The sequence below is a fragment of the Nesoenas mayeri genome (assembly GCF_963082525.1).
Source record: "Nesoenas mayeri genome assembly, chromosome: 5".
In the NCBI taxonomy this organism is placed as follows: domain Eukaryota; kingdom Metazoa; phylum Chordata; class Aves; order Columbiformes; family Columbidae; genus Nesoenas; species Nesoenas mayeri.
In genome coordinates, this window is record NC_137548.1 from 29,140,846 (window position 1) to 29,160,241 (window position 19,396).

The 19,396-nt window shown below is 36.0% G+C and overlaps 1 protein-coding gene across 2 annotated transcripts in view; it reads right to left on the reverse strand.

Annotated features, from left to right (window-relative positions):
- The window catches only part of AKAP6 (A-kinase anchoring protein 6), a gene marked incomplete at its 5' end in the record, with an annotated part of 220,913 nt that overhangs the window by 75,764 nt on the left and 125,753 nt on the right, over positions 1-19,396 (reverse strand). For both annotated transcript variants that reach the window (XM_080346163.1, XM_080346162.1), the window contains 2 exons: positions 151-271; positions 5,785-5,933. In XM_080346163.1, coding sequence (XP_080202289.1) covers positions 151-271; positions 5,785-5,933 — 270 coding nt within the window. The remainder of the gene's footprint in view (positions 1-150; positions 272-5,784; positions 5,934-19,396) is intronic.

Here is a 19,396-nt window from a genome sequence, read left to right on the forward strand (position 1 = left end):
GGGGATGGAAATGAGGTTGGGGACAGGGAAGGGAATTCTAATAGACACCATGATACATACAATGAACGCAGCGATATCCTGTGAGAGAAAGACTTGTCAAGCTAATCAGATCTTCTATAGCTAGGTAAAGGCAGTAACGGTAGCGCTAACCTTGTAAAGATGCTGCTGCTGCTCCTCTGACATCATCAGGTCATGGCTGTCCATCACGATGGATTCCATGTCAATCAGCCAATCCCAGAGCTCCTGGTATTCTGAATCAAAGTCCAAAAGGCTGTAGATAAGGAACAAAATGTATTATGCATAAATACTGTGTAGTTGTTAAAATCTTGTATTAGAATAATATATTCTTGAAAACTCATGATGTTCCTAGTTATATTTCTAAAGAGACATTCTGTATTATACAGAGTGGATGAAAATGAAAACTGAAATCCAATTTAAACCAGTGCCATGACCTAAATTCAGTGGCTGATGCCAAATCCTGACAACTGTTGGCATACTGCATTTTCTTCAAAATATTTGAAATAGAAATCCCCCATAGATGTTGCTGTTTAATGGTTTTTAAAGTGCTGACTTTATATTGAGCAAACTTTGCAACAATCATCTTGATATAATTCATATAAAAATATTATTTTCATCAAAAAATGACTCAATCCATTCAGCCGTCCCTCTGCTGTCTATCTGCCTATCTCTGTAAATATCCTACATTTATTTTCATGGATGAGTAGCTAGCATTTCAACTTAACGCCTTAAGATAGGCTTGAGTGAATATGGTAAGCCAGTGAGAACTAAGGCCAGATACAGTATTAGACAGGTGTTCCCTACAGACATGTAAGAAACAAAGGTAAGGACAGGAAGTCAAAACAATGAATCCTTGAATAGCCAGCAATCATTAAAATTCAAAGGAGGATCACGACGGTTTTCAACAAAATAAATCATTAGAATAAGGAGCTTAAAAGGATTAATGTGATTCTCTATTGAAAGCCTGGTGAATAAGTAAAGCATAGATTCTTCTAAAACACTGTGATACAAGACAGAAGGTACAATGCTGAAAAACTGCACATTCGTCAAAAAGATACCCCTTGAAAAGGATCTTAAAACTTGCAAAATTTGAACTAACAAAAGCCTTGTCAGTAGTATCAAAAAACTCCCATATTGAACAAACAATAGTGCATGTTCCACTAAAGCTAATTTCTCCAATTATTAACCTTCTTTTTTTTAAGCAATGCCATTAAAAAAATAGCAGTATTTCAACAGAGAAACAATAAATTAACATGCTTTTAATATTATTAATACTATCACAGTTTCAGTTGTTGGTAACTAGAGTGCCAGATGCCTGGCAATTTTGAAAGCCTATAGATAAAGTTGTGAGAAGTAGGACTGTCTTTCTGCAAGAAAGCAAGCAAGAGAGAAGAGAGCATTTGCCTTCTGTATTTTTATTTTCGATGAGCTGACAACAAAGGAAGTCTTGTATAATGCACAAGTGTTGATTCCTGCTTCTGAAGTAACTCTCTAGTTTAATCCACTGTACTTAGGATACTTTTACTCAATAATTTATGAGGTGCACTTACTTAAAATTGCTTGCTGCCCTGAAAAGGTAAGCAATGATGCTATTATAAAGAAGAGCAAGCATAAAAGGGCAAGTTACTATTGTTGAAATATAATAGTTTCATTTGGAGTTCAGGGCTTTTCTCCTGTTCCGAGAGGTATTTGACTCAGATATCATTCTGAAACTAAAAAAAAAAAAACCCAAAACTGAGCTCCATTTTGAATGGTGTATTTGCAGTGATACTGAATCTTTATCCCTTCCCCAGAAAACTGTATAACCATTCTGTATCTTCAGTATCTACTGCTCCTTCTTTTCCATTCTGTCTTATCCAAATATTATCCCAAGTGATAAAACTGACAGGTAGTTATTAAAACATATGTTTTATGATATCAGAGACTAGATTTCATCTCTGTCATGGCTTAACTTCAGCTGTCAACCAAGCGCCATACAGCCGCTCATTCGTTCCCCCCACCTCAGTGGGATGGGGGAGAGCATCTTGTGTGTTAGGATAAAGACAACTTAACAGGACAGTAAAGAAAGATAAAATAATACTTTAAAAAAAAAAAGTATATACAAAACAAGTGATGCACAATGCAATTGCTCATCACCAGCACATCTCTGAGCAGTGATTGCCCACACCCAGTCAACTCCCCCAGTTTATATACTGAGCATGATGTTATATGGTGTAGAATATCCCTTTGGCCAGTTTGAGTCAGCTGTCCTTGATGTGCCCCCTCCCATCTTCTTGTGCTCCCCCTCGTTAGGAAACCATGGGAAGCTGAAAAGTCCTTGACTGTTTAGCAACAACTAAAAACATCAGTGTATTACCAACTTTATTCTCATACTAAATCCAAAACAGAGCATTACACTAGCTCCTAGGAAGAAAATTAACCCTATCCCAGCTGAAACCAGGACAATCTCATATAAGTCAGTACAGATTCCATTGGACTTGACTGGTTTGTACCAGTGAAAATCTCAATCAAGACATGAAGATGATGGGAATCAAAGCCTACATCTAATGTTTGTGACCTGCTGCCACCAGAATGGGACGGGATGCCTTTGGAAACTGCACCATGAAGTGGACTGGGATTTTACTATAATGGGCAACTGCTTTGCATCTATAGAACTATATTTTAGTTTCGGTTCAATTTTGTCTTTATTGGTGTAATAGAATGAATCAATACTTTAAAGACACACAAACCCACTTTTCTTTGATCTTTATAAAACCCAGATAGGACTAGGAAATAGCTGAACATTTTGATTTCTAGCTAACGTTATAAACAAAAACTCAAAACAAAGCAAAGAGTGAGAGAAACACGATTCACTGGAAAAAGCCCAGAAAGGGATGCGATATGTAATGGGCACTGTTTCCTTCCATAGTTTACATACTGTGTCTATTCTTTTTTTTTTGGTTGTCTGCTGTAAAATAAAGTCATCTGGGAGCATTTTTAAGGCAACCAGCTATGGCGGTTATTTGCCTGAGCCTGAAGATAGTTAAGACAGCCTACAAGTCATCATCTATGTGTTTTTCTTTGTTGTTGTTGTTGTTTAATTTGATTGCAATATTTTTAATAGTTCTAAAATAACTCTGATTAAAAAAAAGTTTTGTTTTTAAAACAAGTGCCTCACTTCTAAATGGATGGGTCTACTTATTACTATTATTTGGAAGAGGATGTAAGTTACTGAGCCACAGAAAACATATTCAGAAAATCCAGCAATTATATGATCAGTGAGAGGTTAAGATTAAAATGTACCTGTCCATATTTCTGTAGTATATTGAATATTTCTTTTTTATTCAGAATCTAGTTTTCCTGGGCTTAGCAGATATTTTTTTCATTTTGCCAGAGGCAGAATCAGGGAAAGCATAACTTCTGAAATACTGATGTGTGTTAGAAATGCAAGAACTATAGAAAAGATCTGAGTTTGGTTGATTATCCAAATCCACTAACCACTAAAAAAGAAGAAATCAGGTCATCTGCTTATGGGAAAAAAAAATCTCTATTAAAACTACTTAAACATTGCCAACAAGAATGCCTAATATTAGTTAAAGGACAAGTAACTTCAGCTTCCTTAATACAGGTTTGTTGGTTAATAAGCTAAAACCATTAGGTACATAATAACTAAAATGACATTAAGAAGTATATTTTTATCTTGGTAAACAGGGAATCAGATATGCAGAGTTGCATGTCTAATCCCTTGAACCCTAAACATATTTCTTAAAATGTGGACATCAATTTATTATTTTGAATGAAAATTCATGAGCACCTTTCTCATGAGAAAACCAGTTCATCTGTGGCATTAATAAATAAAAAGGAGTGCGAAGCTATTTCCATCAGCCTTTTTCCCCATGTTTAACACATACTTCCAGTTTGTATTATTTCTTTGATGGCATAACTCACATGGTATGTAGAAATACTCTAAACACACCTGTATGCCTACCAAAAAAATTCAGCCAAACAAAAAGTTCTTTCAAGCCTCTGGGTCATCATTTTTTTGAATTCCTTTCTGTATATATGTTTTTGAATTCCTTTCTGTACATATGTTTTTATCAGACAGAGTTCTGACCTTAACAGTTTTAAATCTGCCTTATATTCTGCATACTTGAAGCCCCTTTTAATGCAGCTATCACAAAGCTGCATCCACGAAGGCCCCATATTAGGTGATGACAGTATCCCAGGATCTGTCCTTCATGTTGTGTAATGGTGTTGTAAACATTGTAACCATATCTCCCAATAGTACCTGTATAAATTCTTCCCTGGGAATGGAATATCTCCAGCCAGATCTGCTATAATGTTTTACAGCTGCTCTCAACTCTCTTGATCACCTCTTGCTGCCTGTCTAGCTGGTGTTCTCCTGCAGTGGATATTCCATTGTTGAGCCACTAGGGACTGGATGGCCCAGAAAGGTGGCCACAACACAGAAAAGGTAGGGAACACTAATAGATTACCATTCCCGGTAATAAGAATGCAATTGTAAGTGCAAACAAGTGCATATAAGAGCCTGTTTGCTTTACACATGTGGTATGCAGAGTTACAAACTGGATTTTTCCATGAGGCTTAAAGCTTTATATCTCCTGTCCTCAATAAAACCAAATGTCTGTTGATGTCTCACTGTCTTACATCCTCACAAAATTTCAACCTTAAGTCTTGCTCACATTGAACTATGGTTGCAAAATTAGAAGCTGTTTTTGAACATGTAGCCCCCGGTGCACATTTATATACATATACACACCAATTCAGAACAAATTATTTTTATGTCTGGCACTAGCTGCACTGGTGTGTTTGAGAATCTGACAGATTTCTGCATATGTAATCAAGATCTCAGTAATCCTACATAATTAGCCCACATCAACTTTTCTAAAACAGTCATCTTTCTGTATAATAAGAGGGGATGTTTACAAGGCTCATTTATCTTTACAGTCAGTAATTTCATAAAACTGTGTTTCCAAGACCTCAACATTGAGTTAAGAATTGGAAAATGAAGTTCTGAAGATAAAGAGCTCATGAACACCTTGGTCAATGACTTTCCTTGCATAGGAAACTGCAGGCAAAAGTTCTCCTGTGTTTACTGGTTATGACAAAACTTGTATCAGGATGATGGTGTATCCAAATAAGCAGAACTAGTTAGCTCCTTCAGACTGCTTTTGCCCCACACTATTATGATGAACTCACTGGTATTTTCTTATGTTCATTTAAGGGAGATAGCAGTTATTAGATATGGTTTACATTTATTAAAAACAGACTGAGAAGACCAAGTCAAAGGAAAACACTTAAAATCAAAGCATTCTAGTAAAAAACTGGGATATTTGAAGTGGTGAACTATATGTCAATGGCTTCACATTCATATTTCCTAGTGACTAGTAGAATGAACTGTCTTGTAGAAGTATTAATCCATTATATAGATGTTTCCTTGAAAGAATGCTTGGAAACCAAAAGACATGTAGCCATTGGGGGAGAAAAGCCTGAAGCAAAAGGGCACATTAAGTTTTTTTAAATCAAAATAATAGATTGCTATTTGATAATGTTAGGTAGTCCTGTGAACTAACCATAATTTGGATCTATTATCCAGAACCCATTATTTTTTACATTCATATATGAAAAAATAAATATATCGAGTTTTTCCGTGTCTCTTGGCCTAGGAAGAAAAACCCTGGTTAACCGGAAGTAAGAAAAAGTATATCATGTAAAAAAACCCCACAGATCAGTGAGAATAAAACAACAAAAAGAATGGTTCCCTACCCATTACTTCCCACTGTGTGAACTTTTGACATATCAGCAAACTCTTCCTTTCGCTTGCTACTACTGTTGTACTGTTCACTGTACAGCTTTAAGGACATCTGTTCAACAGCATCTCTTTGTGCTTCCAGATAGCATAGCTGAACCTCAGCCTAGAATAAGAAAACAAAGAGGAAAAAAAAACACAACAGAATTTAGTGGGGTTTGGTTTTTTTGGTTTTTTTTTTTACTTTCAGAAAGAATGCATTTAAAACAAATACTTTTGGATGGCAACAATTTTAACCAAATGATTCACATCATCATTTTTCTCCTTGCATGACAGTCAAAAAGGTTGAACCATTAATTCAGATAAAAGTACAGTGCATTCCCAAATGCTACAACTGAACTATTTAGGTCTCTATCAGAGAATGTTCCATTTATTCCATGAGCTGTATGCCCAATCAAATGCTGCATGAATGTGTCTAGGCTTGAATGAAAAAGATGTTAGAAATCACACATAATGACAGCATAGGTAGATAAATACAATTACATTTCTTCCTGGCTTCAAGACTGACATCGTTAACACATTGCCTGTGCTTCATAATTTATGAAAGCCATACTGCTACAGGTATTTTTTTGTTTTAAATAGTAAGTGCAAACAAAACCAAGCTAATCAGTATTATTCAGATTCTGCTTTCTCATATCTGGCATCCACTGCTTATTCAGCAATTTTGATTTCATGAAAAAGGCAATAAGTGAGATTTGCTGTTTTCTATCAGACTCTGTGCCTGGCTAGAAGAATGTTGAATAATATTTGGCATCATAGCTTATTGAATAGACACTTTATTTATTGCAGCTGTGGTGATCAGTTTGATTCTGAGGCTCAGAGAACCAGATGATAAAATCTGCTGTTTGCCACACTTGCCCCTAGGAACAGGACAAAGAACAGAGGGTAGAGTCAGTTCAAAAGCACTTTGGGACCAATACGCTATTGTTTTCTTTTATTATGTTTCACCAAAAGAAATATGCATTGCAAATTGTGATAATGCTTCAAAAACTACTACATTTGTGTAACTACCTAGTCTGTATTTCCCTTAGCAAGAGAAATTTTGTATGAGGACTCTTGCATTTTCTACTGCAGGAGGCAGGGCAGTGAAGAGTTTGCTTGGCTACTGACAGCACAACTGGGTTACCAGTCTATGGACCAGCAACTGTAAAGAGAAAGCAGTGAAAGGGCAAGAGAGGAGAAGGGAATTCTGCAAAATCCAGGAAAAATGCAAGCAAGTAAGGAGAAACTGGCACTGAAGAATGTCAGTAGGGAAAGTCTGAAGGAAGGCTGGAATGTCTTATGCTTATGGTAATAACGGTTACGTATATTTGCTTATGCCTTGCCTTGGTGCAATTTTTCCCTGAGTAATAATGTGGAAATTCCATTTCCTTTTAAAATTTCTCTTTCAGACATTTACAGCTTTCTCTCTCAGTTGCTTCTGGCAGTGAGATTTTTTTTATATTTGGCAGTAAATCCCGATATGTTTTGGAGAAATTAATACAAACAACAAAAAACACTAGCAATTTTCCAAGGATATAGAAGATACAAATTCCAAGTATACCATGCAGGTCTTGTAGTGTGCACATAAATGAAATACAAGGCTTTCATACCTAGTCTAAAATAGTGGAAAATTAAACTACACAGGGTTACCAATGAATAAACATTACTTGAATACAAGACTAACTAGTTGAGACTGTCTAGTTAGAATAAAATATTAAGGTTTGAGAAAGCTACAAAATATATTCCTTCAGAAACTGTCATTAAAACTGCTGTTTATAAAACTCAGAAATGATGAAAAGAAGCAAATAAACAAACATGATCACCTTCCTCTTCCCCTTTCAACTGCAGGTACATTTTCCTTTAAGTTGATAAATAATCCCCTCCCATAGTATACAGGGCTTCCTGATCAAATTTCTTTTTTGGAAGGATTTTTCATTATTAAGAATAATCTTCCAGCTGAGTATTTTGTACTGTCCATATAAGGCTATGTATTTGTTCTTTGAATTTATTCTTACCAGAAAGCAGTTACTCACTGATAGTTTTTATTTTGGTTACGGTGACCTGACACTTTCAGTGTAAAGCCATTTTGCGAGTGACCAGTAACTTTCTAAAACAATTATATTATCAATCAAAGTTTTCCATGATTTTTTTAAGCCTAGAGGTGAAACCTTGTGGCAAACTTCAAGCAGACAGTTTCCCTGATTTTCAGAATGGGTTTGGAAATCAAGATGAGTAATTCTTGCTTTTTTCCTATGCATTTTGGGTGCTTTTGTTTGTTTGTTTGTTTTTACTTAGCTGTTGTCAAAATTATGTTTACAGCTCCCTGCTCCCTCCCTGCCCCAGTACTCCAAAAGGAGGGGATTCAAATGTAGCCTAAACTCTGGAACCTCAAACATATTAATTAAAACTATATGAACATGTTATATACCAAACAGCACAACTATCCCCATGCTTAAGACACACCTTTTTATTTTTTGCATTTTCTAATTTCATCCTCATATTTCTTTTTTTTAATAAGAAATGGGAAAAATAAAGAAAACAGCTTTTCATATATCTCTTGTTCTCTGTTCACCTCTGAAAATATTTGTAAATAGGCAAATGTATATACCTATACTGTATATGAAAAATGAGAGAAGAAAAAAGGAGGATTAAATCAAATAGTGGGGGAAAGGAAAAACAGGGTGGCAAAGGTAAGTAAATATATGGAGAAGAATGAATGAGAATCCACTGTTTCTTCCTCACAGCTATAAGGCCCTCTTGTACTGAGGATTATGAAGTCCATCAATATCACACACTATGAATCCTGAACACAAGCAATTGTGTCTCAGTTCTTGTACCTCAGATACATGATCCCTCTATAAATCAACTATTTTTTGTTTTAAACCCAATTTCTGTCTTCAACTTTTGCGAATACTTTCAGCAACTCAAACTCAGGCAGTGCAATTTCAGATGGATCTCTCTGATTTCTTTTCTGTATGAATTCATCTATCTCACTGTTGTACTTAAGCATTTTTTGTCCCTGTTCTACTGATATGAACTGCAAATCCAAAGAGGCTTTGAAGACCTGGAGTAGGTATTGATCAGTTTAACTCTCAAAAACCTACATTCTGCAGAAGCTGAACGAACAGGCACAAGGCACAATCTAGAAAACAGTACACAGCACAGACATGCAATAAATCAAATGCAGTTTATTTTCGACTCCAAATCTTGAGTGATAATGACGGACAGGTTTTGCAGTATTCTGGCGGAACAAAGTAGGAACTTTATTAATTGCTAATCAAACATAGAAAAGCTATTTACTTTACTTTCTAGCTTATTTTAAGTGTGCATTTTCAGACTGTCTCACATACACTTTCTTGTTACTTAACACAAGAGCTTAATCTCTACCACAAACACACCTCTATGGACATGGATATCTAGCAAATCCTGAGAAAGTCTACTGAGATATGCATCATCCCAAATATATATAATAGAAATTGGGTGGGAAGCAATCATTCCTTCACTCTGAGTGCCCCATCTCAGAAATGGAATTCAGGGTGGTTTTGGTTTTATGATTTGTGGGGGTTTTGTTTGATTGTTGTTTCGTTTGGTTGTTCTTGTGTGTTTTTTGTTTGGTTGGTTTTGTTCTTTGTTGGTTTTTTGTTTATTTGTTTGTTTTTTTCCCAAGAGGATATGGCAAGCCAGAATCAGTGAAAAATGGAACATGGAAAAAAATGTCAAGGAATAATACACAGCAGTTGTTTTCCACTTTATGTCCTCTTCTAAGTGAGTATTTTTGCAGTAAGAACACAATAAAGATGTTGATGACCGGTTGCACACTTCTGCAGATTCTCTAACAGTCACTGTCCTAGCAGGATGGTATGACTTTACAATATTCTATTGTAAATTAAACTGAGATATTTCCAATAATCAAATGACAAAATGCTCTCATTTTCCTGAGCCTGGAGGATCCAATCTCTGAACAAGACTATGAAAAAACAGTAATCTCTGGGGAAAAACAGTGAAAAAATTCCTTACCAGTGCCAAATATTCAGTTCTAGTGATCGATTAATAACAGTAAATATTTTCAAGGCTATTGTCAGAAGACTCATTTTCTAAAAAATGAGACCTTACAAATAAACTGAAAGAGCCTGTGGCACAAAATCTGTTCCTTAAGACTGGCTTTGCATGACAACATAGAATGTCCTTTACCATACAGATAACTATATAACATGAAGGGGTAATCAGTGACAATAGAAATCAATGAAAATACATTGTATTTCTTGTTAGACCTACATGTTAGAATGACCTTACTCTGAAGTGGAGAAAGACAAAACAGGGGATAGTGGCTGTGACTGTGGGAGGAAGGAGATTGAAAAGTTATATTGTATACAGAGTGTCAAATAAGAGACTCAGAATTTGCACCAATGTAAATTGGAGATGAGAACTCAGTGCTAGTGGTGTTCTGCTGCAAAAATTTGTTTTATTGGAATCTACTAGAATAAGTATCACTGAATTGGTCTTGAAAATAAAGTCTTTTCAGACACTGTTTCCTAGGAGCACAAGTCTTTTCTTATGAACTATGATACTGTAAGCAAACTATTCTGTGTTTTAAATATACAAATTATAATACATTCAGTTGAATTTGATTTATGAAAGTATCCTATCTTGCATTATCTTTTCTCTACAGTATTGTAGAAAAGCTAAACCACCACTACATTAGACTGTAATTACTACAGAATTCCATACAAAATACAGATATAGTTCAGTTCCTCTGCCATTAGTTGAACTTAAACTACATAAAAACATTGTCTCTCAAATTAAAGCACAAATTTCAGTTTCTGCCAAACAAGGAGGTGGTCAGATGGTATTTTGTAACATGTAGACTTAGAATGCTCACCTATACGTGTATTTTATAGAAGCGTAAACTTAGCTGCACCATTCTAAAAGGATGCATGTCCCAGCTTGGCACTCTTTATATCTTTGTAATTGGTAAATTTCCTGAGAGAGAAAAATTGGAGTAATTTCTTAGCAGAATTAAGTGGATCACAGTAGCATTCATATGGTCACATCCGTGCCCTCAAACATTTTTTTTTGCTTTCTGTCAGAGTTTTCCGCCTATTTCTCCACATTATAAATTGTGGAGAAGGTTTTATTACAGGACATGAAACAGACCCTGGCTTTGTCACAGATGCAGCTACTGAATAGAAGTATGTTCAGTAGTACACAGCTCAAAATATCATCCATGGAGATGTAGCTTACAGAAAAAGTTATTTGGCAGGCAAAGACCCTATACAGACAAACTTGATCATCCACCATTCCATTCCCACAGCCAGACAACAAGTCTTCTCCTGCTGAAAAGACTTAGAATAGAAGCAGTACTTCCAATAAGTCATCCCAGCGTTTTAAATGCCATTGTGTGACAGAATCATAGAACCATTTAGGTGGGAAAAGAACCTTAAGATCATAGAGTCCACCACTAGGCAGTATTAGCCTTCTTGGACTTCAAGTGACTTCTTGGAAGTACTGCTTCTACCCTAAGGTTAGGCTTTTGTTATTATGGCTGAAGCAGGATGGGAACTTCCCCCCCACCCTCGCTTAATGAAAACAGGAATCTTGCTGTAGTTTACTTCTTTCTTATTCTGTTACCCTTCCTGCTTTTGGCTCCCCTGCCTCTTCCTTTCTTCATCTCGCACACTCTCTTTGGGCCTGAATCAGATTAAAAAATAATCCTGTATCATAAAATGTGTTCACTGAGAACTGAACATTTGGTAGTCCTATTACAAAGGACACCTTACGTTTTGATCATGCAGGAAATTAATTCTGTTAATCAGGGCATGCTTGTTACCAGTTAAAAACTTAGCAAAGTGTTTTTATCATCATAAATCTCAGAAATGCTTTTATATTGGTAATAACTTTATCACTTTAGTTTTCAGTGTACTAAAATGATCACAATGACATGAAACCTCCACATAGAATGAGTAAAATTACAAGACAACAAAATTCTTACTTATTAAAGTACTTAAGCACATCCTAGAGTTTAAGTAAGAGCAGTAACAGCATAGTGAATTTGAAGCCTGTCCACAAGAGCCATAAAATGAAATTTTAGATAGACTAGGGCTGTGTCAAAGCAAGCAGAATTTCAGGCAGTTCCCAGAGCCATCAGAAATAACAGGGCGGGGGGGAAAGTGAGTAAATACAAGCAATACCTCTTTGCAGGGTTTCCCTTGGCTTTCAGAAATACATAGGTTTTTGCCGTTCTGTTATAAAGATTAGGAACATGACCTGTGACTTCAGGACTGTGGAGTGCAAATGCAATCAGTAGCGTGGCTTCAGCAGTATTGTCTGACCAAATCCATGGAGGTGTCCTGATCATGCTGTTAATTTAAAATCTGGACCTCTGGTGTCTAATTCCTGCCTGTCCCCTGTCTTTGGTTCTGTTCAGTGTAATATTAAATACAACACAAGAGTGTGGCATGCCCTGTGTGGCAAACAGATCTCAGCTATGTACCCTGAGAAGTTCCCTGTATCACGAATACTAAAAAGCACTGAAGAAAACTATGAAAGGATTAACCCCTCCAGAGACTTTCAAGGCTGTGAATAGTTTCTGACAACAGCATCCCAAAAATGTGAGGTGAAAAAGAGTCCTTGTGAGAATGGGAATTGAAAAATGGCCAGTATCTTTTGCCAATTTTCTTGTCTTGCAAGGGTGCCTCTCCAGGCTGCAGAACAAGAGGGTGACAGGCAGGACACAAAAGAAGGGTTTGTAATAATCGGGGCTGCGGAGGGAACAGGATTGCTCTGAAAACAGAAAGGGCTGTGAGTTCTGGCTGACAACAGGTTGACCACGTGTCAACAATGTGCCCTTGTGGCCAAGAAGGCCAATGGTATCCAGGGGTACATTACGGAGAGTGTGACCAGCAGGTCAAGGCAGCTTATCCTCCCCCTCTACTCTGCCCTGGTGAGGCCACATCTGGAGTACTGGGTCCAGTTCTGGGCTCCTCAGTTTAAGAAGGACAAAGAATTACTGGAGGGAGTCCAGTGGAGAACTACAAAGATGATTAGGGGTCTGGAGCATCTTTCTTATGAGGAAAGACTGAGAGAGCTGGGTCTTTCAGCCTGGAGAAGAAAAGGCTGAGAGGGGATCGGGATCTTATCAATTATTAGAAATATCTCAAGGGTGGGTATCAAAAGGATGGGACCAGAGTTCTTTCAGTGGTGCCCAAAGTTAGGATGAGGAGCAACAGGCACAGACTGAAGCATAGGAGGTTCCACCTGAATATGAGGAGAAACTTCCTTACCTTGAGGGTGACAGAGCCCTGGAACGGGCTGCCCAGAGAAGTTGTGGAGTCTCCTTCTCTGGAGACATTCTAAACCTGCCTGTATGCATTCCTGTGCAATCTACTCTGGGTGAACCTGCTCTAGCAGGTGGGTTGGACTAGATGATCTCCAGGGATCCCTTCCAACTCTAACCTTTCTGTGATTCTGTGACAGAACAGTGTTTGCTAAAACCAGGCAGAATACACAAATTAAGAAGGATGCAGATCCAGCCGAACCCATAACATAACAGAGTACATTTCATCAAAACTGCCACATGCCTTCCAAACCCTTCGGTGACAACTCTCCACCTGCTGCAAGAACTGTAAGCCCAAACAGTCCCATTCTTGCAAGCCCAGAAGAATTTGTCCTATTAAAGTAGCAATTCATCACCACAACCTTCTGTCTTGGTTTCCTCCTTGTCTGGCAGAGAAAAGACTTTATTACAGGAGGTTAGAAGACAGACATGTTGTACTTAAACAGAAAGTTGAACACCGTTCTGGCCAGCCTCAAGTAGTCAAGAAGAGGAAAGACTAGTCAGACACAGAAAATCTTTCCTCAATGTGCTAAAATGGTAAGCTTAATCTTACTTAATTAAAACCTCCACTATTTGCACACTACTGATTGTTCCTACCATTCTGTTTGCACTTTTAGAGGAATGAAGTGGCTTAAAAAGAGATTGTTAAAGAGTCTGCCTGTCATCCAAAGCACTGATATTTCCAAAAGTCATGCTCAGCTAAAAGGCCTGTGTACCAAGCCACATGGACAGGCAATGTACCCAGCTCGATTTGCCCTTACGGTCAAAGGTCCCAGTGTTCAGAATTCAGGATAGCACAGGTGTGTAAGAGACATTCCAGAGTGCACATTCCTCCACCCCCATCTCTGCAGCAGACTGACATGTGCATTTCCATTTGAAAATAACAAGGGAAGGTAGGTCTTGCAAACCAATACTTCCTAAGGAAAACTACCCAACACATTGCAGGAAGGCATGACTGAGCTAATATAAAAATGTTATGGCCTTTTCCTTGGAAATTTTTCATGGAGATCTACTTTGTGCATATTTTGGAGAAATATCTTTTCTCATCGTCAGGAGATGCACAGCCTTATAGTGAAGTGAAATCTGATGACTTACTTGTAGAAAGTGGCTTCCAAGTAATCTGAATTTATTATATTGAAAAATGTCATTTGGAAGTAAATATAAGGTAATTATTTACTTCTTTAAATTTGCGATGTATGAATCTGAAGTTACTTTGGTAATGCATATTGACTTTTAATTAATTTTACCACACTGTAATAGTATTCCTGGTTTATGTTTTGATATCTTTTAATGAACAGAGATTTTTTAATAATTCTGTTATTTATACTGAAAGGAACCTACATAAAATGTAGAAATTACTAGTAAGATGATGCCATATTACAGGAAAATGTAATATGATTTTTTTTTCTGTAAGATTACATCATTTGTGAGCATGTTACATAGTAATTATTCTAAGTAGTATGTAAACAGCTTGATTTTCTTTCTGAGTATCTCCATTTTAAACTTCTATGTGCTTGAGAAATGTTTCATATTTATTAACCTAATAATTAGAAATGTATATATACGTTTAAGAACTAGTTCCAAAATTTCTTATACATATCAAATCACAAAATTGCAGAAGTTTTGAGATAAAGTCTCCTTTTGATACAATATTTTGAGTCAATTAGTTTGAGAGACTCAATAGTGTCAAACATTTTCAAGTCCAAACTCCCAGACCGAGTGTATCTCAAAGATTCTCGCTGAATGCGTATTTGACTTATTCTGAAATTGAAGCAGATTCTTCCCATGCCTAGACAGTGATATATATCACCCCTAGAGATGGAAATGTTTTCTTACTGTACAATGGAAGTGGTTTGGTTTTGCATTTTGTTTGTTTGTTTTAAAATTAAGATCATGTTTTCTCCTCCTTTTTTTCAACAACTTTTTAGATATTGATCTATTAATGATATAAAATTGTGCAAATATGAACACAAGACTCTGTCTCCACTGCAAGATTAAGTAACAATATGCAGACTGTGAAGAAGGATAAAAATTACATGTTGCTTAATTTATTTAATAGTGGCAGAGAAATGAAGGCTAGGTATTTTTATCTGCACATTATTTTTCCTATCTATATATGTGTGTGAGATATATTTGGATTTTGAGGAAAATTAGTAACAGAAGATTCAAAAAATAATTGAGGAATTTTTTAAAAATATTATTAGTAAAAATATTAGTAATTCTTGTAGCAAAACATATAGCTGAATATGTTTATTTTTACAACTGCCTTGCCGTGTATAAAAAGCAGGCACAGACAGCTGTGCCTTTGAGTTTATGTATGATCCTCAGTTGAGGAGCCTCTTGAAGTACCTGACACCTACTGAGGTAGAGGGAACTGTAAAAAGATAGCTATTTTATACATAAAATATTTGCATTGCTGAGAGGTCAGCTTTGCCACTGCTGACTTCATTGCAATTTGCATACTAGTAAAGCATTACCCAAAATGTTTGTAAAATTTAATTTTAAAGCTATGCTGTTAAAGATGTTTGCTGAATCATAAACACCAAGGACATTTGGGAAATTTGTTAACACTTTGACTGTTACAATATTTCCGTCTCACATTTTGTTTTTATTTAACCCCCCCGCCCCCCAAACACACACTATTTTATTCTTCCATTTTATGCAAGCTGAGATACTTAAAACCCCCCACTATGCTGCAGGAGTACAGTAATGATGATAACTTCCCCTTCTATTCTCAATATATTTAAGTTTGTTAAAAATGTCACTAACTTATTTATTTACTTTTTGCTGGGGGCTGAGATCCAATTATACTCCTATAGACAAGAGGTGATGGTTATGATTTTCTACTTCACTCTAATACAGGCTTTCTCATTAAATCTCACAGCTCAGTAATCACAGTCATCACATTTGTGTTTCAGTGCTACATTCATGCTCACATTCTCTTCCCCTGGATCTCCTTCCTGCTTTCCCTACCCCCTCCCCCAATATCTTTATTTACTCCCTGGCAGAAACTGCAAAATTAAAGATGTAGAATGTGCAGATACAATCTTTGCTTCCTTTGCTCTGCCAGACTAGCACTTCACTCTAAAAGACACTTTGGGAAGTACTGATATTAACTCAGTTACCATAGTATGTGAACTACCGTTTCTCTTTGAAGTACCATAGAAAAGTTGTCCTTAGATGAAAATGAAAAGGATGGAGTAAAGCAGGAGCAACGAGAATTACTTTACATACTAATAACAACAATTTAGTTATCAAAACAGTACAGAACAAGCATGCCTTTATACTATTCTTTAAAAAATTTAGTTTCCTAGGGTTCTAATAGTCTTTTCCTATGGCTCAGGAATGCACAGTAGCACTCAGCCCAGCGCCTGTATCCTTATTTCAAAGAGAATCATTCAAATCGACATCCACCCTGTCAAGAATCCTGACTTTGAGCTGCTAATGCAGAATAAAAATCAATATAAATTTTGATCATTTGATGAATATTTACTTCTTTCTTTGGAGCCTAGGGATTTAGAATTGAAAACTGCTGAATCAAGTCATTTTATTTTTTTGTGTTTGTGCCAACACCAATTTACTACCCTCCTGAAAGTTCCTGAACAAGATGTCTCATGTGGCATACATGTTGGTTTTTCCTGTCAATCATAACTGCATGCCAGTGGGGAACCATAAACATTTTCCTTTCATTCTCTTAGTTCTCTAAAAAGGAATATTTTGATTACTTCCCTGGAAAAGGTAAACTTGTCTTATATAGACATACCATAGAATGCTTATGTATATTTTTCTAGGACAGCTGCTGCGTCTAAATTGATACTATCTATGAAACATTTCCTTTTCAATATGAGTTGCTTCATACAAAGAAATAGTTTACAATCACTGCAAACAAAGCTTAGTAACACAAAACAGATAAAGATCTTTATTGACATTGTCACTTCTCCTATATATTTTCTGAAAAACTGTCCGAAAATTTTGACCAATATAATTTGCACCCAATGTTTGTGAAAATGAAGATACCAGGAGATAAATAGATCCCACAAGTGAGCAATTAAGATGTGATTCTAGTTTGTATTTCATCTAAAAAGAAATGTACCTTCAATCTTAATAAAATGAGCTTCTAAAAATTGTATATGTAAAGCTCCTATGTTTCCATAGTGACTGGGGGGGAGGAGGGGAGAGAGGGGCAGAGAGAAAAGAAAAAAACGATGCTTCTAAATTTGAAAAAGACCTAGATTAGTTTAACAAGAACTGTAAATGCAGCAATTTTCATCTTGCCAAAATTTTTTATATATGACTCAGTGGCAGACGGGTTTTATCTTAAGGAGCAATTTTGTTGGTCTCTTATAAATTAAATAAAGTGGCAGCAGCTGTCTTTCAGAAGGCTGATATAGACTTGTATAGTCATATGATATTATGTAGACAGATGTTTTAAATAAAATAAAATATTTAGATTGCTAGATACCTTGCTAGATACAAAGGCAATTATATGATGTCTTTGTTAAATTAAATTTCTCATTCTTCTGAGAAGAAAAAAAAGGGAATTTTTCTGGAAACTGTACCAACAGGAAATGATCCTATATCTAAAACAGCTGGAGACTGTAAATAATATAAATTTACTTGAAAATAAAAATGCTGAATGCCTCTAGAGACATGCAGCAACATGCAGTAAAAACAGATGTGACAGAAAATTATTTAAAAAAACCTCAGTTTACATATAGATATAAAAGATTAAGATACAATTCACTCCTGTAGAGAGATTGTTCAAGGCTAAGACAAAGTAAGAGAACAATTAAAGCCCTAAAATATAACAAAAGTAACATCCCTTTTCTAACAATAAAAACTTTTTTTTTTTTTTGGATGAATGCTACCTTTTCAGAAACATTTCAGACACCTGGCTCTGACAAGGATTCCAACATGATAAGACTCTATTTCCTTACCAAGACAAAAGTTAGTGAAACCTTTTATCTCAGCACTTGAGGTAGATTTTGATTCACATCCGTGTTATATGTGTCAAAGCTCCAATAATAACTTTAAAATAAAAGCCAATATCCAGAACTCCAAAACTTTAGATATTGTATTTTGGAAAGCTTTCCACAGTGTAAAACAGAATTTTGCTAGAGTAAAGACTCCACAATTTGGTTTTATGTGAACTCTTTAAAAAATAGACCACACATTCTAGCCCATGACTATCTAATGTGACTCAACCTATTTGCTCGCTCCATTTTTGTTAAAAGTGCCACAGTATAGCAGACTGCATTCTATGTACTTACAGTTGTTTTGCTCTTCCCCATGAGCTCTGTTACAGATTTGTCATGACTCCAGGCCCAAACCGGCGCAGCTGATTTGGCTAAAGCACCTAAGGTCTGCACTTACACAGCAAACATTCTGGGAGGAGCACATAGGCCAAAATGTAAGAAGAAGAATTTTACAGGTACACCTTCCAAATCACCATTCACAGAAATCTGTCAAAATCTTCTTGTTCCCTAATAAAACGAAAGTGTAGAATTGCTTGTTTGGGATACTTTTTATGTAATATTATTTTGTAACTCGAACAAAGAATTGAACTTTTTTCTCTCATATCTAACATAAACACCCCAGCTAAATAAAACCAAAGCAAGCATACTCAAGATATTGAAAGTGTTATATTATAGTCCCTATACAGCAAGAGAAATAAATGGTGTTAAAGATTCCTTTCAGAAAGCTTCAGGTTGGATTGCTTTCATATTTTCCAATAGCCTTAATTGGCTAAGTGCCTTTGGGCCAACTAATACCCAGAGAGACCTAAACTAAGTAATCTTGTAAATACAGTGATTTCAACAGATTTTCATCAAAGACATGGCCATTACACAAGATACTGCCTGTTTGGTGCTGTATTATTTCTCATTTAGAATGAGATTTATTGTTACAGAATTCTGTGCTATCAAGAATCCAACAAACAGGAGACATTTGGCTATTTTTACTTAACTTTAGACAGGCATTTAAATGGATATGAACAGAGGTTTTAATTTCACAAGGAAAGGATCTGAAGCAGACTGAGAATAGCAAAATCACCCCCTCAAAATGTAGATGTCCAAAGATTATATATAAGTGTAACAAATTACACTACACAACTGCATAATTTAATCTTTTTCCTTCAAGCAATATCGGGAAGTTTAACTGAAACGACAATAACATATCACAATATAATATGCATACCTGCTGCATCTTTTTATTTTAACATCTGACCAGTTAAAATGTGACTTTTCTGCAGCTGA